Source organism: Peromyscus leucopus, chromosome 1, assembly GCF_004664715.2.
Source record: "Peromyscus leucopus breed LL Stock chromosome 1, UCI_PerLeu_2.1, whole genome shotgun sequence".
Classification (NCBI taxonomy): Eukaryota; Metazoa; Chordata; class Mammalia; order Rodentia; family Cricetidae; genus Peromyscus; species Peromyscus leucopus.
The window spans coordinates 88,500,010-88,522,479 of NC_051063.1; the positions used below are offsets into that span (position 1 = coordinate 88,500,010).

Below are 22,470 nucleotides of genomic sequence, written 5' to 3' on the forward strand. Positions count from 1 at the left end.
CGCAGGTTCAGAGGGCAGTTTAAAGAGGTTGGTTCTTGACGTATACCACGCGGGTACTGGAGATCAAATTCAGGTCAAGGTCAGGACCGCCAGCCAGTGCTGTTACCCACTATAACATGGCCCACAAGCCTTTTATTTTTCTTTCATTTTTGTTAAAGTTCCTTGACATTCACTCATATAAGATATACAGGGTGTTTAATGTGGTTTAGGGACTATAGGCTACAGTGCTTCATGGACCAATACTCCAAAAACCTATTAAAACTCTGAAAACCTTATGAATAGCCCTGCATATTTAATAATGAATTGATGGGAACGCTTTAAAAACCTTCTGCTCTTCTGTGGTCTTGAGGATGGAGTCTAAGGCCTTACATATGCTAGCACAGCCCTCTCCCAGGCAGCTGGTGTTCCAGCTTCCCTTATTTTAATAGTCCCTCTATGCAGCCCAAGCTTTCCATGAACTCAAGGTAATCCTTGTCTCAGCCTCCCTAACACTAGGATTATAGGCCAGTACCCTCACATTTCTTCAATTTTAAAAATTTCTGTGTATGTGTGTTTTGCCTGCATTTTTGTGCATCAATTGTGTGCCTGATGCCTGCAGAAAAGAGAAGGGAGTGTTGAATTCCCTGGAACTGGAATTAAGAGTTGAGCTACCATGTAGGTGCTGAAATAGAACCCTGATCCTCTGAAGTACAGTGCTCTTAACCACAGAGCTATCTCTCCAGACCCTCATCTATTCTTAAACATGAATTAGTTTGTACTTAAATTAATTGTAATATGCAATCCTGGAAGCTGGATTTAAAAGTGTTCAAACTAAAACCAAACTTCTTCCAAGTGTTTTATACACATTGTCTATCATCCAGAGGGTATTTTAAACATATGGGCAGTGTCTACTTGTATAGTATAAGGAATTAAAAACCAAACAAAAAGACTATTTGGGTGAAAATACAAAATATAGTCTATAAACCAGAAATCACCTGCTCTGTGCTCCATCTCCCATATCTGAATTATCAAAAGGGTAGTTTTACAAAGTCTAGCCCATCAGGCACAAAGTGTAGTCCACACATGTAACAGATCAGTTCTCATACAGGTTGGATTCTCACCTGTAAGCCTGTTAAAATTTTGACAGTTATTCAAAGCTCCATCTACTAACCCATAATGCACTTGTGTTAATCTGCTATACAAATCCAGTAGACAGCAGCCAGATGAATCCTGTCTTATCAAGCAGCAGCACAATTACCTGGTAACGCTTCTGTTCAGCCATCAGTCTAGAGAAGAGTGTAAGATGAACATGTTTTCCAGCTTCTTACTCAATAAGCCTGTTCCCCATTTACAGACAATGAGGATAAAGGCATCACAACCAAATATGGGAAACTGCTTTCTCTTTATTTAGACCTTAGAAGAAAAAAATGAACTTTGGTCACATAGTACCTTAAAAAAAAAAAAAAATCCAGTTTTACATATTTCTAAATACACAGGACTAAATGAGCAGAGAAATAATTTCTTCCATAAAAACTGGCCAAATTTTATCAAAACTTTACCACACATTGAAATTAAATTATAGAAAGACATTTTGGGTTCACAACCTTCTGAACGATGTGACGGCTGCACCTCTACCCACTAGTGTCCTGTGCTGGCTCCTGTGCTGCTCTGGTCTGAAAGCAGAGACTTAACAAGCATGGACTGTCAACAATGGTCTGCAGTATGGAAGCGTGGCCGGCAGCAGAAACATCCATGATGGACAGGGACAGGTCTACTTTAACAAAGTGTAATCAAGGGAACATTTCTCATGAACACGTCACAGTATCAAATGAATTATATAAGAGAAAAATAGGAACAAACCTAAAACACAAAGATGAAAGAGCTACCACAAACAAAGTAAGTGTCCCCCATAATGCATCTGCAGGGGTGAAAAGGTGGTAAGAGGGCTGACGAAGCTAATATGAAAGGAAGCTGAGTACAGTATTTATTTCTCATTTTATACAACTCTGACTCTTTACAAAAATGGTTATAGTCATGCCCGGAAAAATGTAACCCATGGCATTTGAAAGCAAACACTCTTTGTAGTTATTTAAAAGGGCCTTTTTAAAAATTATAATACAAAGGTCTGTGCTCTATAAGCAGTCCTCCACTGTGCATTATAACAATAAGGCTTACTTTTAATACAAAGACTAAGTGTTTAATAGTTATGAGCCGCTGGACTTGACAAACATCATCTTATAATTGCTCTTCGCATCTTTTTTGCTCTTCGGGTCTTCTGCGTCATCAGGATGCTCAGCAGCATGGAGTTCTTCTGCAGACTCCTCCTTCTCAGACTCAGAGTCACTGTCCGAGTCATCTGGACTCTCAGCATCAGGCGAGTCATCGTCATCATCATCTCCAGCCACATCACCTTCCCCATCATGATCTTCTACCTAAAACACCAAACGAAGGCCTGTTAAGGAAAACCAAGCACCTCTGGCCAATGTAGAAACTAGGACCAATCCTATTTTAGTCTGTCTTAGAAACAGCCCACTTAGCTGGGCATAGTAGTGCATGCCTTTAATGCCAGCACTTGGGAGGCAGAGGCAGGTGGTCTCTATGAGTTTAAGTTCCAGCATGGGCTACATATTGAAATCCTGTCTCAAACAAACAAAGCAACACAAAAAACCAGTCCATTTGATAGCATCAGGTCAATATTTTATAAACAAATTAAAATTCTTGGCTGCTGAGGAGAGACTGAGGACAACCACATTAGGCTTTAAGGAAAGCTTCCCAGAGCAATCCGTCTCCCTCCCCTAGCTTGAGAAGCACTGTGTTCTCTCTTCCTGAAACAGCATCTATTAGCAAATTAACACTGTACCAGTCATCACAGAGACCACCCAGGAAACAGCAAAGAAACCTAAGCCAGGATTTTAAACTTATATAAAATTATTTTATCTTATAAACATTTATTCATACCCATTAAAGGTGTGCTTAGAGGTTAAGCAGAATTTACACTAAGCCAACATTATAAAACTCATTTTAAATCCTTAAGAACATCATTCTGATTATGTAGTAACACAGATGTGCTATAAGAATATTTTAAGTATTTGATAAGCGCTTTCTTGTCTGTTAGTCCATTCTTGGTTTTTTCTTTTCTCTATTAGCAGCATTCTTGGCTGCTCTAGCCATCCAAATATCAAAGTGAAACTGATTCTGTCCAAGTCAATGAAAACAAAGTTCCTACCTCACTGAAGCCAAGTCCACAGTGCCGCCGGTATCGGCCTGATAGTTTACTGTCCATGCTCTGCTGGTACTGAGACTCCAGCTCTTCATTAATTTTCTTGTCTTCTTCCCCTGCGTGTCCATTGTACTTTGGTTATGTTTCAGTCAAATTAACAAAAATATTTGATTACACGAAAGACTCACAACACAGATGCTATTCTAGTCAGGCCTGAGTTCTCTAACTGTGACTAACTTCTGTGTTCTGTTGACAGTTTCTATAGCACAGTGGCCACCTAATAAACACAGTAGCTGACAGACATATTTACAGTGACTTTTAGGAGCCAATGTTCTGAATTAAGCGTCTAACAGCCACTCTGAAGGCTCTCTCCAAATCAGCTAAAAACCTCTGGTAAACAAGAGCACCTGTTTTTGAAAAGAGAATAAAACTGTGAGTATTCTACTTAGAGAATTCAAGGTCATCTCAAAGTGGCCTGGTAATGGTTCTTTATGCCTGTCTTTGCTTACCAGCTAATAGAAACAAACTAAAAAAGTCCAAGTTATTTAATGGTGCAACATTTTTGTGTTTGTACTTACTTCACACTATGAAAGAGAACACTAACAGCCTAATGAACCCCACTTAAAACTGATGGTCCCCAACAGTGTCCACTCAAGACTCTGGGTGCAGTGCTTGGTGTATAAACATAAAAGCAATTTTAGGTTCCAATCACAAATATCTGTGTTTGGGTTTTTTCTTCATAGATCTCTCAATGTTTTTAGCATTTATTATTCAGCGAGCATACCATGTGTTGAATTTTGTTATGGCATTTCCATGCATATATATCATTTCATTTTGCTACAATTCTCAATTTTAAAAGAGGAAGTGTTAAATGCTAAAATGCATTTCCATTTTTGCAAAGCTGATGTTCTGCCCTTATGGAACAATGCAAATCATTCTGAAATAGCTAATGTCAGAAAAATGAGAGATCAACTGATTTCTGAAAAATACTACATAAAATAGATCAGTATAAAGTTAAATGATTTAGTTAATTCATTTAATTTAGATTATGCTGTTAATTATTAATAGTAATTAATAGTAATTAATTAATTACTTTCCAGCAGACTGAATTCAACTCAAATTCATTTGCAGTTTTTATAAAAAAAAAAAAGGGGGGGGGGGATTTTTTTTTTCCTTTTCTGGTGCTGGGAAGCCAAGGCCTTGTACATGCTAGGCAACTCTTTATACCAATAGGATATATTTCCAATCTCCCTTGAAATGCTTTTAATTAACAGAACTATGCACAGAAAAGCGTAAAATACAGATTTAGTTTTTCTATTTTAATTTTTTACTTTCTTACCTGTTCGGAAGTGAGATGTTGATTTGTGATCTCCTATAACAAGACGACCAGTGTGTTCTTTCTGTAAGAAGGTGAAGAATGTATTAAAACTTGAAATTGCTCATTCAATGTAATTACTGGATATCTACTACTATGTAGCAGAAACTATCTCAGGCTTCTGGAATATTCTCAAGACCAAGGCATCAATCAAGATCCCTGTCTTTATGGAATTACATCCTAGCAAGGGAAGAATTAGAAAGTGGTACACAAACATAATCCATATGAAATCATATGATGCAAGAAGGTAGTGCCATCAAAACAAAACAGGGACTAAGGAGACAGAAAACTCAAAGGCTAGAACAGGCTGGATTTTTTTTTTTTTTTTTTTTGAGACAAAGTCTGACTTTGTAGACCAGGATGGCCTTGAACTCCTAAGGGATCTGCCTGCTTCTGCCTACCAAGTGCTAGGATTAAAGGAAAGCACCACCATGCCCAGCCCAGACTAGAATTTTAAATGAGATAGATAATGGCTGCTGAATCTGGACTGTCCTGGAACTTGCTCTGTACACCAGGCTGGCCTATAACTCAAAATGTCTGCTTCCTGAATGCTGGGATTAAAAAGTGTGTGCCATCATGCCTAGCCCTCCTGATTTTCTTTAAAAACCTTTCTACCATCTCTTTGTGATGCCTCAAGAATATCTTAGAAAGAAAGCAAAGAAATTATTTATGTAGACTAAAGCAAAATAATACTTATAATGTACCAAGTAATAGAAAATGAACATGACCATTACTCTTTATAATATATTAACTAGCTAGTTCATCAGGTTACAATAAACCCTCAACTTCAACTTGTCAAAAACAGACCTTAACAATAATTTAATACAAAACATACAAATAATTTGATTCAAAGTAACTATACAGCTAGTTTCATTTTGTTAGTTCAGTCCACTCTTTATAGTTCCTATTTCATTTCCAAAAGTAAAGAAAGGATCCATGAAAAGAGGGAAAGATTAAATGTGATTCCAAAGCACTGTTAAAAAGCACATGTGCAGACACTTGTGTCTCCCACCTAAGGACACATCCTATGTCTGAGCTCTACCTCCAGCCCTTTAGGCAAAGATTTATATGATGGTAGAGAGCCCATTTACTGTTCACCAAATTTTACAGATTTTTGTTAGGATGTTTTACTTTCAGAGTTTTTATTCTAGTAGTTGAACATGTACACTAAATTATTACTTTATATACCTTTCAACAAATTTTATTTGTAAAGGCCAAGAGAAAATGTGTACTCTGAAAAACTGAAAATCATTAGGAAGCAAGGATTATGTATTCACTACACAAATGTTCCCTGAACCTTCTGCTGGGATCTGGGGAACTCAGCTTGCAGATTTACCCACATCTATTTCTGGGAAACTTTATTGAGCAGCAAAGCCAGAGAGAACTGGCCATCACTATATGTTCTCTCACAGTGATGAGTCTGTATTAGTTTTAGTTTCTTCAAGTACACAACAGCTCTCCACACATGACCTGACCATTGGTGACACCCAGAACCCAGAGTAGTGCTAGCATGTCATAGGTAATTGGTAACTGCTGGTGAAATGCGCTAGGGCTTCCGCATACACAAAAACAAGGGGTGGGATTTCATCCTGAGTGCTGAAAAGAAAATGCTCTCTTCATGCTTTCAAATGTAGTTTGTATAACAAGACTGCTAGGAAAAGAAAGGTTTTCAAAGAGAGTTTTCTTAGCACCTGTAACTACACCTTTAATTAAACTGGGACATACTACAAAATACATGCAACATTTTTAAAATTAAGCCTCTGATAAGGGATATTTCCTTGGCTGCTACTTTAAGGGCCATGAAATACAGACGTCTGACTTTGGGCAGAGGTTTTTATAAAATAACATGCTTAGAAATGCCTTCTATGAAAACCATTAGGTAGCAAGCAATTAGTTGAGTCTACACAAATCCAATTTTCTCCATACAGTCTCTAACCACACCGCCAAAGGTGCAGAAAAGCCCAGAACTGGTTCAGAAATAGTATAAACTCAAAGTGTCTGGTTAGGCTAGGTTTATTTCCCAAAGCCAAAAATAAACCAAGCAGAAGAAAACATAACCCAAGGTGCCCCATCCTCCTCATTTAACCCACACAAACACAGCATTGTTTTTAAAAAGATAAAAATATAAACATATAATGCTTACCTTTCCTGCACCCATAAGTCTCAAGAACTTTTGTTTTCTCTCTTCATTGCCTAAGTCTGCTGCTTCCCAATTGCTAGATCCAAGCTGCAAGAGATTATTTACCTCGTTTTTTGTTTTTGCATTTACAAATATTAAAATATTTAAAATCCATCTGTAACTCCAACTTTTCTTCTGTCAGTTTGAACTAACTGGGACCCGTGGTTCTTAGGAAGTTAACCAACATGGCACATCTGAGTTCAGCCAGGCTCCCTCCCTTCTCTCACCTCACAGCAGAACACTTTACTCTGGTTACAGCCACAGCTCCATCTCTAAAGCCTGCAAACGCCAGAATGACATGGAGTGCTCATATAAATCTGTGTACACACTCCTATTTCAAAATCTTTGGGTCCTGGGATCCAGGATGCAAATCTGTGACACTCACTGCCCTAGATTAAGCCTTGAAGGAGACTACAGCACCTAGTACCAGAAGGCTGCCAGCACTAGGCTTGGTCCCTGGGACTCACAAGGTGGAAGGAGGGAACTGACTCCCACAAGCTGTCCTCTGACCTCACATGTGTGGCATGGAATGATGCTGAGTGTGTATGTACACACATACACACACAAATAAAATGTAATAAAAAAATCTACTTTGCTGATATTCTAAGAGACAGTATGGCATCATAATCTTCCAGGGTTTTTTTTTTTTGGGGGGGGGGAGAGGGGAGAAATTCCAATTTATTAGAACCAAAATATTATAGTTTTTATTCTTTTTTAGAGATCCTCCAAAGAACAAGAAGAAAATTTACTTTTAAAAAGGTAGGCAGATATCTGGATTCGAGGCCAGCCTGTTCTACAGAGTGAGTTCCATGATAGCCAGGGCTACACAGAGAAACCCTGTCTTGAGAAAATAAAAAGCAGACAAAAAGACTAAAAATCATTGTATCTTTCAAAAATCATTGTCTCTTTCAAGTAACAATGGGTCCACTAGACTGTTTTGTCAATTTAAGTACTACAGAAAACTGTGGTTTTCTCTATGTTTTGAAACAAATGTAAGACTTATATTCTACCAATCACCTCCAGCCATACTAAATATGACTAAAAAGGAAATGGTGAAAAACTTACTGCACTATATTGTGTCAAAAGGTCAAGTCATCATGGCTCTGTTGTACAGAATTAATTTTCCACCCAAAAAGAAAACTGACAGAAGCACTTCAGAATCAAGATTTAAAAGAAGATAGCCTGAGTTTGCTCAGTGGTTAAAAGCAATGGATAATCTTCTAGGGAACCTGGGTTGGATTCCCAGCACTCACATGGCAGTTCACAACTGTCTGTTAACTCCAGTTCCAGTAAATCTACACCCTCTTCTGGTCTGAATGGGCACCAGAAACACGTGTGGTGCACAGACACATATGCAGGCAAAAGGCACTCCCACACAAAAATTAACAAACAATGAGAAAAGATTGCAAAATAGCATGTAGTACAGAATTATATGCTAAAAATAAAGAAGTTACGTGTGAATAACTCTGACTGATTCTTTGTATTATGAAGTACTAGATGAATTCTTTTCCAACCAATGAATCAATGTGAGACAAAAACAAGAATAAAAGAATATGGTACCCTTATCCAGAAAGCCATTCAACAGGAAGGGCTCCATTTTGCAGTAAGAGTTTCATTTTGCAAGAAGAGCTGGGGCCATCTCATTTTTCTAAAAGGCTGCTTGACTTTTACTTCATCTTTTATTATATGTGTGCAACATTTACTTGATTTGTAATGGGCAAAGGCTGAAGGCAGGTGTGCATACAAAGGTGACTAAAAGAAAAAGATGATATAGAAATGAAGACATTCATTGGATTGATCATTCTAACTAATTTTATAATAAGAATGAAAATGTTTTACAATTATAGAGCAAAGGTGAAAAACCTCCAACACAAAATGGTAAGTACTCAGTTTTCAAAGTATCTAAGTATTACATTTTGACTATGAAAATGCAAGTAGAGGTAATGATAAAGCTAAAACCTATTAGAAATGAATAAGCAATCTTTAACCATTATGTTCTAGTCCACACATGACGCCAATGAGCAACCAGCTGTATCCACAAGATACTAGCCCTCTGGGTTTATAGACTGTCAAAAATCAGAAACCTATAGAGTAAACTTTGGATTTGTTATTGTTAAATTTATATTAAAATTCCTAGTAGTCATTGATATTCCCCTTTTATTTCTCTGAAAATTACACACATATAAAGAATTTTTTAAAATTCTAAATAAAATTTTATTTAAAATAAAAATATAAAGACTTTTTTTAAAAAAAGTGAGAACTCTTCTTCCTTGGCATATGAGAGTTAAAGCATTTGTACCATACCTGCCCCACTTGTTCTAAATTATATTTGGTGGAGATTATATGTTCTCATAATCTTGGCTGCCTAAGTTATAAATCTCTATTTCTTTCCATATGACTGCACAGATCTTTTTATAGGTCAATTAGTCTTAACTATTTCTAGCTCAATATGACAACAAAGTACCAATACTACCTCAATTCTTATTCTCATGAAACCACTTGCTTTGTGAGCCAATACTGACATTTAACTTAGTTTTAATTCCTTTTTCACCAAGACTTTTCAGAAGTATATTTTATGCCTGGTGTGATGGTGAATGCTTATAATCATGAGAGATGAAGGCAGCAGTGTCCTAAGCCTAATTATCTTGGTGCTACCCAGAAAATTTAGTACCAGCCTCAGCTACATAGTAGCTCTGAGTCAAAATCCCAAGGGCTGGGGACACAGCTCAGTGGCAGAGCACTTGCTCAGCACATATGAGGTCCTGGGTTTGATTCCCAGCACCAAAAACCAAACCACCACTACCAACAGTGTCAAGAATACACTAAGAGTTGCATACATGTTAAGAATCTAATCTGAAAACCTGAAAAGCTCTGACTTCAAAGTTCTTCTGAATGCCAACATGGAACCAATTATTCTTCTGACCTCACAAGGTAACTCACAGTCAGCAATAGGTGCACTCAAACTACTGAGCAGTTACCTTTCAGTCATGTTTGTGTAAGTATGTATGAAATAGGCGAATCACCTATCTATACTGAGACCTCATCTTTAAGATAGCTTATGAATATGCAAATATTCCCAAGTCCAACAAATTCTGAACCCCAAAACCCTCTTGGTTCTCAGCCTGTGTGTTACTCAACATGCAATGTTCTTTAACCTACAAATAACCTTGCACTTCCACTCATTTCCTCTAGAGCTTCTCAGAGCAGTTCAACAAACAAACCAACGGACAGATAGTAAGGACACCAAGGCACCGAAACCAAGGGAGCTGATGCCATGCTCTGGTCACCCTTCTGCCTGTTTCACGGCATGCTGCACGGGACCAAATCAGCTACTGTTCTATGTGTCACAGTTGCAAAACTGTAAAAAGTGAAAAACACAACTGTCTAAAACCCAACTTTTTCAATTTCCCCTTCTATTACAAGAATACCCTCAGGCTGGGGTTGTAGCTTATACATAAGGCCCAGGTTTCAACAACCAGCACACATATCCACAAGAACATAGCAGCCAACATCCTAACAATGTTTTTACCTAAGTTACCCTATCTTCTACAATCTCTAATCTTAATTGTTTTTAGAGTAGTTTTTCTTGGGGGGTGGGGTGGGGTCTTCCTTTCCAAGAAAGCAACCACATTTCAAAATTGCTACACTCTGAAACACACTGCCTGACAACTATTTGTGATTCTTTATCTCTCACTCTGATGAAACAGTCTTCATTTTCCACTTCAACCAAACCAAATGAAACCCCAATAAACTCTTCATTATTCTTTATATAGGCTGCAATCAACTTTGCCCCTCATATACATATCCACTGACTATATACTTGAGATTACTTCTATGTCATCTTTTTCTAGCATTGTATTCTGTGATAGCTACTTCCAGTAGCTTTTCAAAGTGTTTTGTTGCCCTCAATTATATGTGAAATTATTGAACCAAAAAACTTAAATCTTTTACATACAGTGGATACTAACACATCACTGTTAGTTGATTTTCTACAGTTTCCAGATGTATTTTGAAAATACAGATGAGATTAAAAACAAAAAACAAACAAAACCCAAGGAAGATAACATCCAATTATCAGTAAAAATAATAAGCATATACAAAGGGACTGACTTAAGAAAACCACTGTTAAGGGACAAGTTAATGTATAATACTATACATTAACAACACAATCATTTTTATGATAGTATAGGGAAAGTGCCAGGTCCCAATCTTGAAATGCAACTATAATCACCTTTTAAGACAATGCTTACAGGATTGGAAATGTATCAAAGCTCATCTACTTTAAATTGATATTATCAAAGGCCTTCTGTTAAATTTCTAATGTCAACTAGACTTTTCAATTCAGCTAAAAGTTGTTTTATTTCTGAGTCTCTCAAAGCAGGCATGTGACATCTCAGCAATCCAGATAGTATCAGGAGGAAAATAACGAAAAAGCTCTTTTAGATATATTTTAAAGTCTAGGTCGCTAAAAAACCTAGAAAATTCCTAACAAATGCAGAAGGATTGTATTAACATTGTAAGACCTAAATTCTAGTAGCAGGGAGGACAGGGGGCATGAATAACTCTCAGTAGATTTAGTAAAACCAATCATTCCCCCGTTTTTTATTTTAATTGATTACTAATCTTCCTTACAGGGTTAAAATTTATTTAAATGGTCTTACTATTCTGGTCCCACCTCATCTTCCAGCCAAAGAAGGGTGGCTCTGAGTATTCTCTCATTAACTACAAAATCATTCAGGGAACCTTTTATGGCTCACAAAGGATGTATGAAAGACACCAAACAGCACTAAAAAGTACAATTCTGAAGCTGACAGTGTATTAATAAGTTAAGTGAGACCAGGTTTAATCTATCTCAAAGATGACTTCCTCATGTCTCCTTCCCACTAATTTCCCCATCAATGTTCCCAAAGCATTTTATTATAGAAGGACCTAGTTTTAAGTGTACAAGTTACCTGAAGTTTCCACACTATGCTAGAGCTAAGAGAAATATAACATAAGCATTATATTTATTAATCTCTCAACTCCCAGTATCTGGCACTGCAATCAGTATTTAACAGGTTTTAGGGGCAGTTGATTATTTAAACTGATAAGCTGAAGGCATTCGAGGAAAGGCAGAAAGGTATTTGACATCAAAATGGGCTTCTGGGTCTTACTGCCTCTGACCTCGCCATTATTCCATTAGCAAATTGTCCACCACAATCTTTGGCTTAGTACTGCTCTCTGTGTATTACGACTGGTGCAGATAAGGAAGGGTAGCAATTACCAGTATACTGCAAAAAATTACTCAGGCCGGTAAATTTGTCCAAATGTGATGGAACATTTCGCCATTGTCAGAGAAACATTTTGAACCTAAAACAGGGGTATGACATATCTATCCTGAAATGCCCAAGAAGGAGCTTCACCAGCACCCCCAAAACGCAAGAGACATCTGGATTAAGCTCTTTTCTGAGCCTTCTCAGGGTTTCCTTCCTCAATCTCCCTTTCTTACGTTAGTCTCTGGATCTCAGTTCCGGGCCTCTTCAAACCCTCAGATTCTAGTAAGAAAAGGGAGACATTTCCTCGTTTGCGCCCCGCTCCCCTCCAGCCACTTCGGGCGCTTCCTACACCATCCACCCTTCCCGGCCTACCCCCAGCCTCTAGTAGGCCTCAACCCTCATCCATTGTTATTTACATCGTCGTCGGGGGAGGCTGAACGCTTCACCCCGTGCGGGTGAGACTCCCGGGCAGCACTCATCGTGGCTGGGATCCCGACCGGGATATGCCGAACACACTCGCAGTTCTCAAACGCGACACCAGCAGCCCTCACTCAGCCACCGGCCCAAGCAGCGCCACTCCAGAACGCAGAGCCCCTCCGGGCCTTCTCCGCCACAGTCGTCACTGCTGCGGCCGCTCGTCGCCCCGGAGCACTCCGGGAGTTGTAGTTTTTCGGACTCGCTCTTTACTAGCCTGACTAGGCCGTCTTTCGTGGCTTAAACTACAATTCCCAGGAGGTCTAGCGACACCTCTCGCGCGGCGTGGCGGGAGTGCCCACGGAGGCTACGCTTTCTTCGGCGGCGTGTAGAGGGAGCTTTCCCGCGGATGGGTATGGTGGTGATCATTGGTGAACAACTTCGTTGCCACAGAAAGGCCTAGAGTGGGTTTTCGCCCTTTTTCTGTGAGATTCTTGCCCTGTTGGCAAACACATCTGTCGTAGTTAAACACATAAATTTAAATGTAGTGTTTGAGACTTACTGAATACGAGTTCTTCGGTCCGAGACAAAAACCTTTTAAAAAATGGCTTCTTTCTCCTCCCTAAAATGTGGTCTTTCTTGCTCGCTCGGGATGTCTAGACGATTCTGATTAATTTCTTGCTGTTTTCTAGTATTCACTGAAATGAGTTTAGTATGATGCTGATGGCTAGCTAATTGGCTGTGTTTGAAACCGAGGTCCACCTGAGGAAGGTGTGGAACACTTTTCACGGGTTTCACGGGACGTAGTGTGAAGTAGGTAGGAGTGACCCTCTCTGACCCGTTCTTCCCAAACAGAGTATTTGAGACTTCACCGATTGGCGTCTGCCTCTGCCAGAAAACCCTGTATCACTTTTATCCCCCTTGGGGGGTGAATTTCACGTTAAAATAAACCCCTTTAAAGTTCCAACACAGTGGCATTTAGGAACATAACACACTTTCAACTGTCACCTCAGTCTAGTTCCAAAACACCACCCCCTAGTATAGATACTTCACTGTTTCCCCTATTTGCAAGCCCATTACCAATTCCTGCTTCCCCATATCCCTTCTCTCTTCCCAGCCCCAGCAATGACTGTTCTCCTAAAACCTTGTAGTCCAGTGTTCAGATACTGAAAATGAACTTCTACGTGTTAGGGCATCTGAATTTTCATACACATCTGAACCTAACATTATGTCAGAATGACTTTCCCTTACTTACTCTTATTCTGAAACTTTCTGACCTTGATTTCAAAAAAAAAAAAAAGTGAGTTTTTTGTTTTTTTGATTTTTTTTTTTTAAGACAGAGTTTCTCTGTGTAGCCTTGGCTGTCCTAGAACTCTCTCTGTAGACCAGGCTGACCTTGAGCTCACAGAGATCTGCCTGCCTCTACCTGCTGAGTGATTGGATTAAAGGCAAGCACTAATACTGCCTAGCAAAAAATGGATATTTAAAGTAAAAACAAATGTTTAGTATAAATCTCCATACTGGTGGTGTGTGAAACAAACTTAACTGTCAGCTCCTGTTATTCCAGTTTAATTGCTTGTATACAAATACCACTTTCCTAAATTTTAAATGAAGCTGAACCATTGATAGAATTTTGCCCAAAGTGAGGCATGACATGCCTGTAAACATAGTACCTGGGAGTTATCTGATAAAGGAAGTTTAGAAGTGTGTTGGACAGGTCAACCTAGGCTACAGTTGAGACCTCCTCTCAAAAAACCTAAATAAACAAAGCAACAACCCCTATCACCACCAAACCCAAAACTTGGAAGTGTGCACACTGAAAGACAGTATCTTAATTTCTGCAGCCATAGATCCAAATTCTGTTCCTTTATTTTTGAAATAGAATAGCTTTTAAGTAAATTATATAGAAATACATTTGGAGCTATATTTAATAAGCATAACCAAGCAAAACACAGATTAGTCTGTTATTTCTATGTTAAAATAAACCACAATAAAGGAACAAACCTATGAGGAGCAAAAACATTTTTAGAAGTGGTTTCTTAGTCACTAGAATTAAAATATTTTACTTACTAACTTCATAACTTAGTTTTTATAAATGCAATTATACTGGAATCACATTTAAGTTACAAAGTAGGATGATTATAATTCACTTCAAAAAGATTTGACAAATTGAAATAAACACAATTTAGAACTCTTAGTCATGTTACTGACAAAATAAGATGGCTCAATAGCTACTTAAAGACAGCAGGATAAAGAAGATTATTAGGTCTGGAGAGATGGCTCAGAGGTTAAGAGCACTGGCAGCTCTTCCAGAGGTCCTGAGTTCAATTCCCAGCAACCACATGGCAGCTGACAACTATCTGTAGTGAGATCTGGTGTGTATGAGTACACAAAGACAGGACACTATACATAATAAATAAATAAATCCTTTTAAAAAAAAGAAAAGATTATTAATAAGGTTAGTAGCTACTAAATAATTTTAACTTTACTAATAGATAGAAGTCCAGAAAAATTTAATGAGTTAATAATATACCTTTATTTACCAGATTTGTGGCACATCTGGATGGCTATGTCTTCATGTTATAAAACATCATCACAGCAAGTCAAACCTCAGAATCGCATAAAGATTGTATCATTAAAACAAACTTGACTCAGTTCATGTTCAGAAAGGTAGATGGAAAGATGAAATTATATAGTAGTAGAGATATATGACACAGAGACTCAGCAATATTCTTCCTTGTTAACAAGAAGAGACTCAGTCAGCAATGAAGCTATAAACACCTTCTTTAGCACTAGACTATTCCAGCTCCATATCTCTCTCTCTCTCTCTCTCTCTCTCTCTCTCTCTCTCTCTCTCTCTCTCTCTCTCTCTCTCTCTCTCTCTCTCTCTGTGTGTGTGCTTTCTAGCACAATGCCACAGAGTGGTGGTTAGTGAATGTCTTAAGTTTGTACTATCTCAAATATTCTCTGATAATCCTTGAGTGTCTACACACTAAGGAAATTTTGCCAAACACTTTTAGTGGTACATAAGGGACATATTTTCTCCATTCAAGGAATTTAAATTTTCACTGTAACAGTTCAAGTTTCAGTTTAGCAATTTATCAAGTACATCAGGACTATTTGCCAAAGACAGAGGTGAGCAAAAATGATTACTGAATTACATTCTGGGGAGTGCTGAATGTCTAGGGACTGAACCTCTAAGGATTATTTTATTCTAAATGAGTGTGCACTTTTATTGTTTAGAAATAGCTAGCTCTTCAGATACATTTTTAATAGTGAAAACATTAATAATTTTTTCTTGTATCTTTTTTTATCTTTTGCTGATGTTTGGAAACAAGATCTCACTAGCTCAGGTTGGCCTGAAATTCTACGTAGCCCAGTGTGTTCTCGAACTCACAATTTTCCTATCTCAGCCTCCCAAGTGTGTGTAGCCTTATCTAGCTTTTAGTTTTTAAAGATATATAGCACATTATCTGCACTATCATGATCAGTAACCACTCTACTATGCAATAGTACACCAGAACTTCTACTACTTATCTAACTTTAACTTATTACCTGTTCACCAGCTTGTCCCTAGTCTTCTCTTATCTCAGTTCTTTCTTTGGTAAACACTCTCAACTTCCATGAGGTCAACTTTTAAATAATCTATGCGTGAATAAATCACTCAGGACTTGTCTTTCTGTTTCTTGTTTGTTTCATTCAGTGCTCTCCAGTTCCATGCATAATGGCACGCATGACAGGATTCCATTCCTTTGTAAGGCTGAATGGTGCTCTGTTGTGTACATATACTATGTCGTCTATTCATCTATTGATTGATGCTTAGCTTGCTTCCATTTCTTGGCTATTATATAAATAATGCTGCGATAAAAATGGGAGCACAGATGTCTCTTCAACATAGTGCCTTCATTTCCTTTGTATACATACCAGTTGGATGATTGCTGTGCACCATATGATAGCTCTATTTTTAATTTTCTGAGAAACCTCCATGCTGTTTTCTATAATGGCTGTAGCAACATTCATCCATTAGTAGTGTGCGAACTTCATCTTTTCTCGGCATCCTCTCTCTCTCTCTCTCTCTCTCTCTCTCTCTCTCTCTCTCTCTTTCTGTGTGTATGTGTGTGTACATATATACTAGTTCTTTCTGGATTGAGGCAGTCACACTATGATTTTGTTTGTTCCTCTCTACTGGTTAGCAATAGTGAGTATTTTCTCATCTATGTGTTGGCTGTGTGTCTCTTTTGAGAAATGTTTGTACACTCTGTTAGACTTTACCACACCTCTGAAAAGGATCAGTTTGATTTTTAAAATTAATAATTTATATGTTTTGAGACATGGTCTGGAGCTCAGGTTGGCCTCAAACTCCTAATCCTCTTGTCTGGGGTTTATAAAGTGTAGTATTACAGGAGTCTACCACCATGCCTAATTCAAGTTCAATTTTTTAAAATTAATTAATTAATTAATTACTTTATTTATTTTATTTTACAACACCATTCAGTTCCACATAATAGCCACAGATTCCCCTTCTCTCCCCCCCCATCCCTCCCCCTCCCCCAGCCTACCCCCCATTCCCACCTCCTCCAGATCAAGGTCTCCCCGAGGACCGGGATCGACCTGATAGACTCAGTCCAGGCAGGTCCAGTCCCCCCCTCCCAGACCGAGCCAAGCATTCAAGTTCAATTTTAAAGTGAAGCTCTCAGAAAAATATGCCAGTTATTCCACCATCCCCCACTATTCCTCTTCCAGTTACTGATGGGCATTGTACCTTTAAATTTTAAGAAGAATTTATTATTATTATTATTATTATTATTATTATTATCTTTAATTATCTATGTGTGTATATGGGGGTATGTGTATGTTGCAATTGCTGAAAGAAGCCTAAGGTGTGAGGTTCCCCCTAGAGCTGGAGTTACAGTTGGTTGTGAGCTGCCTGATGCAGGTGCTAGGAATTGAACTTGGATCCTCTGCAAGAGCAGCATGGACTCTTAGCAGCTGAGCCATCTCTCCAGTCTCATCTTAATTCTAATACTATAAAGTTAGCGAGGCAGGGGTCATGAATGTGCTTTATTTCATTTTAGTTTGAAAAAATCAACACACGTGCTAGACATAGTGGCACACACCTTTAATCCCAGCACCTGAAAGGCAGAGGCAGGTGGATCTCTGTGAGTTTGAAGCCAGCCTGGTCTACACAGTGAGTTCCAGGACAGCCTGAACTACCTGAGCTATGTAGTGAGACCCTGTCTTAAAAATAAACACAAAAAACACAAAATCAACATATATATATAATGAGTTTCATTGTGGCATTTTTGTACACACCTTGTTTTGGGTGGTCTTCTTCCCACATTCCCATCCTTGCTCTCTCCCCACTCCAGCTAGTCCCCTTCCTCTCCCTAGTAGACCCCTTCTGCTTTTAAAACAAGTCTTAAAGATTTATTTTATTTTTTCATTATGCATTTCTGGGTGTGTCTGTCTGTGTGGGTTTATGTATGTGAGTGCAGGTTCCTTCTGAGGCCAGAGGTGGTTGAGCCATCTGAGTGCTGGGAACCAAACTTGGGTCCTCTGCAAAGCAGTGTGTGCTCTTAATTGCTGAGCCAGCTCTCCAGCCTCTCCCCTCTGCTCTTCTATCATAGATATTCTATTGCCCTCTTTATTAAAAAATTTTCTCAAGACCTCTTCAGTCATGATGTCTTGAAAAATAATAAAACAGTACAGTACTGTGTATGTGTTTATGTTGTATATGTAGGCCGGGCGGTGGTGGCGCACGCCTTTAATCCCAGCACTCGGGAGGCAGAGGCAGGCGGATCTCTATGAGTTCGAGGCCAGCCTGGGCTACCAAGTGAGCTCCAGGAAAGGCGCAAAGCTACACAGAGAAACCCTGTCTCGAAAAAACAAAACAAACAAAAAAAAGTACTATTTCCCTTGTTGCAAATAATAAATGTGCTTTGAAAATAAGTTAAAATATTTAAAAAAATAAAAATAAAAGACATGATCCAGGTGTGGTGGCTGAGTAGGCTGAGGCAGGAGGATAATGAGTTGGAGGCCAGTCTGGGCTCTCTAGAAAGGCTGTGTCTCAAAATAATAAGTCAATAAATGCACTTATAATCTCAGTCTTTCAGATTTGATATTTTACTCATAAGTAATTCTCTCGTAAACTAGGCTGACATATCACATATTCATGGACCCCCACTTTCTGAAGTTTAAGAGTATAGAGATGAGCATGTTTTTGATGATTTTTTTTTATGATAATGATTGTATTTCAGCATTTCTGAGGAGAAAAGGCCAACAACATTAGGCTGTAATAACTTCCCAGTTCGAAAAGAAGCATGTAAAACTGACATACTAAATCCCCAAGTATAGAATTAGAATATCTTAGTTTCATGATTTATAGGAAACACACATATGGGCTCTTAGAAATTGCCTCTGTGTGTTTATAATGGTGAATGAAATCCTTTGTTGTTGTTGCTGTAGCTGTTAAATTGTTATTTTGTTTTGTTTTAACGGCTGGCATAGAGGTTATTGGGGGTTGAGGGTAGGGAAGAACTCAAGACTACAAAGGAAATAAAGCTGGGAATGTCAGTGTAGGAGAGCAGCCTTATCGGGCTGTTAACATTTAAAAAGCCCTTTCAGGGACTAAGGAAATAAAGGCTACAAATGTCTGAAGCTTGAAATGGCTTTTATACTTTTGAAGCTGTTATAAAAGCTTTTCTTAGAACTCTGTTTTATCCCCCCCCCAAACAAAATACTTGGAAGGTGTGTGTGTGTGTGTGTGTGGGGGGGGAATTGAACTGAAAAGACCAGGCATAAAGGATGTTACTCATATCTTATTTTAAATTTCTGAACTATAATAAATGGGGGAAAGAACAGAAGAGGAAGAGTTGCTGTGTTTGAAAGTGAGGGAAAGAAGAGTGACATGCCTTTGGCAGAGCGCTGTCAGTTGCTAGGGGCTCCAAAGGCGCATTTCCAGCAGGAACCGGCGGCTCCTCCTGGTTGCGGCTTCTAAATGTGTTTGTGAACAAGCTGCAAACACAGCCTCTATATTGACAGTCTTTACTGATTCTGTATTTAGTTAAAGAACGATGCTCCATGCTTGTCTTTATGAACAGTAAGTTTTTAGAAACTGATCAAAGGGCTGGAAATACTCATTCTTGTATTACAAGACTACAAAAAGACTATGACTTTCCTCCCTTGTTTTATGATTTATTCATTTTTTAATTTTATTTATTTTATGTGTATTGATGTTTTACCTGCATATATTCCCATGTATCACATTCATGAATTAGACAGTTGTGAGCCACCACGTGGGCAATGAGAATTGAACCTGGGTCCTCTGGAAGAGTAGTCAATACTCTCAACTGCTAAGCTGCTACTCTTTTTTTTTTTTTAAACACTGATAGGAGAACTGGTTATTGAGGCAGAGATAAAGTTCATTGGTAGGTCCTTGCTCAGAATGTTCAAAGTCCTGGGTTCAATGTCCACTACATGAAAGACAAACACGAAAAATAAAGCCAAAAAACATGGTGGTGTAATCCTTTAATTCCAGCACTCCAAAGCAGGTAGATCTCTGAGTTCTAGGCCAGCCTGGTCTACAGAGTGAGTTCCAGGACAGCTCAGACTACACTGAGAAACCATATCTCAACCCCCTACCCCAAAAGAAAGGACAAAAACCAAGGGCTGGAGAGATGGCTCAATGGTTAGGAGCACTTGCTTGCTTGCTCTTCCAGAGGACCTATCTGCATTTAAAGGTGCAAAACACACACACACACACACACACACACACACACACGCACGCACGCACGCACGCACACACGCACGCACACACGCACACACACTGAATTAAAAATAAAAGTTTTAGCCGGGCAGTGGTGGCGCACGCCTTTAACCCCAGCACTCGGGATTAAAGTCAGGCGGATCTCTGTGAGTTCGAGGCCAGCCTGGTCTCCAAAGTGAGTGCCAGGAAAGGCGCAAAGCTACACAGAGAAACCCTGTCTCAAAAAACAAAACAAAAAAATAATAATAATAAAAATAAAAAAAATAAAAAAATAAAAGTCTTAAAAAACAACCAAAATTCTAACATTTGAAAACATGAGGTGATTTTTATAGGTTTTTCTTTTCTTCTCTTTTCAGCACCATGAACCATCAAGATTTCAGAGGAAACCCAAGTCTACCTCTGGACTCTAACTGTACTTAAATTTAAAACTTTAAAAATCCTGCAGTGTAATGTTAAAGTGCTAAATTTTAGTTTTCTCTCTTTTTTTAATCTGTTGATGTGACCTTGGCTAAATGGCTTAACTTTTTTTCAGAACTAAATTAAATTTATTCTAAGGTTTTCTGTCTCTAAACTCTAATTCTTTTAATTGAATAAGTATGAAAATAATTTAAACAAAATCTTTAAGAAAAAAAATCTCACAGTGGCTAATGCCTATAATTCTAGCCCTTTAAACGCTAAGGCAGAATGCTCACTTCATCCCAGCATAGGAGTTTGAGTCCAGCTGCATATACACAGCAAGACCTTGTCTTGGAGGAAACTCCAACATCCCCAAACCCAAATAACAATTGAAAAAAATTCCCAGGAGTAGCGGGTGCATTAACCAAAACCAAGGATGCATGAAAAAGACACAGAAACGGATTGTTATGTAAGATAATTAAAAAATATATAATTTTAAAATTCTTAAATTTCAAATTCTACTGAATTAGCAATATAAAACACAGATTTTAGTATAACCACATATTTGTACTTTGTGAATAAATTTTTTCTTACAGTAGCATACAGAGATATGCATAAGTCTCAGATGCTCCTTTGCCACCAAGTGAACATACTGCTGCCGCCTTGTCAAATAATAAAATATTTTCAATGCCCTGAAGTCTTCTCTGCTAGTGCTACCTTTTGTGAAGGTCATAAATTAATTTTCTCATTGTTTGAGCTTCACTTAACTAGTACAGTGTGTATTATTTTCCACTCTGTGTCTTCTTTAACATTGATCTTTATGAGGACCATCACTGTTCATACATAATAGCATCTGCTTCAACCTGTTTGAGTCATAGTCTGCTGTATGATTTCAGTACAACCATACAGTGTATGATGGACTGTTTCCAGTTTTCTCACTATTATGAACTATCCAGCTACAAAGAATTTTGTATATTTTACATATATGCACTGGGATTATGCTTAGGAATAGAAAATAATCCTAATAGATTTTCCAGAGCATCTGAATCACTTTATCCTCTCTTTTGCTTAGATAGTATAATTAGATCATACTCTTTATGTCTGTTACAGTGAAATGACTTCCAATGTAAATCATTTGAAGAAGAAATGAATATATAGATACATTAGTTTCATAATACCCATTTTTTTTAAAAAAAACACTTTTAATTATGTGTATTTTGGTGTATGTGTGGGTATGTGCACATGAATGCAGGTATCGGTGGATCCCCTGGAGCTGGAGTTACAAGATGGTTGTGAACCACCTGATCTGGGTGCTGGAAATTGAACTTGTGTCTTCTGCAAAAGCAGTATATGCTCTTAACTGCTCCATCTCTCCAGCATCCTGTTTTTGAAAATGTTGTAATGTTCTTTTTGGCTAACTAGATCTTTGGAATCCCTTGCAAATATAATTTGATAAGTAGGGAAGGAGCTAATTTATTGCTAATTTGTTCTCTCAGAGAACTGAGTTATTAGAAAAAAAGTAAGACTTCAAAATCATAAACTATTGTTTTGATATTATTTACTTTCTTGGCAGAATAATTTTTGTTTTCTGAGACAGGGTTTCACTGTGTAACAGCCTTAGCTTCATGGAACTCACTCTGTAGACCAGGCTACCCTCAAACTCACAGAGATCCAACTGCTTCTGCCTTCTGAGTGCTGAGATTAAAAGCAAGTGCCACCACTGCCTGGCTCAGAATAATATATTATTTCCCTTAACTGTTAGAGCTTTCTTGAATGTATAGTATTTTCTACTTTCAGCAAAGAGATACATATTCATATAAATAAAGAAATATAAAAGCAAATCTTTTTAAGAAGTAAAACAAAAAGAAACAGGTAAAATTAATGTTA

General features: G+C 38.1%; 1 protein-coding gene across 3 annotated transcripts in view; it reads right to left on the reverse strand.

The window, feature by feature from the left end:
* Positions 1-1,362: 1,362 nt before the first annotated feature.
* The window catches only part of C1H11orf58 (chromosome 1 C11orf58 homolog), a 59,123-nt gene continuing 38,015 nt past the window's right edge, over positions 1,363-22,470 (reverse strand). Inside the window, exons 1-5 of one of the 3 annotated variants that reach the window (XM_028884572.2) lie at positions 12,425-12,621; positions 6,718-6,801; positions 4,539-4,599; positions 3,206-3,315; positions 1,363-2,411 (exon numbers count right to left, since the gene is read on the reverse strand). In XM_028884572.2, the coding sequence (XP_028740405.1) occupies positions 2,184-2,411; positions 3,206-3,315; positions 4,539-4,599; positions 6,718-6,801; positions 12,425-12,487 (546 nt within the window). In that variant the 5' untranslated portion in view covers positions 12,488-12,621 and the 3' untranslated portion in view covers positions 1,363-2,183. Of the gene's footprint in view, positions 2,412-3,205; positions 3,316-4,538; positions 4,600-6,717; positions 6,802-8,313; positions 8,610-12,424; positions 12,622-22,470 lie in introns of those variants that run through there. The other 2 variants (XM_037211281.1, XM_028884571.2) reach the window with 2 other exon arrangements.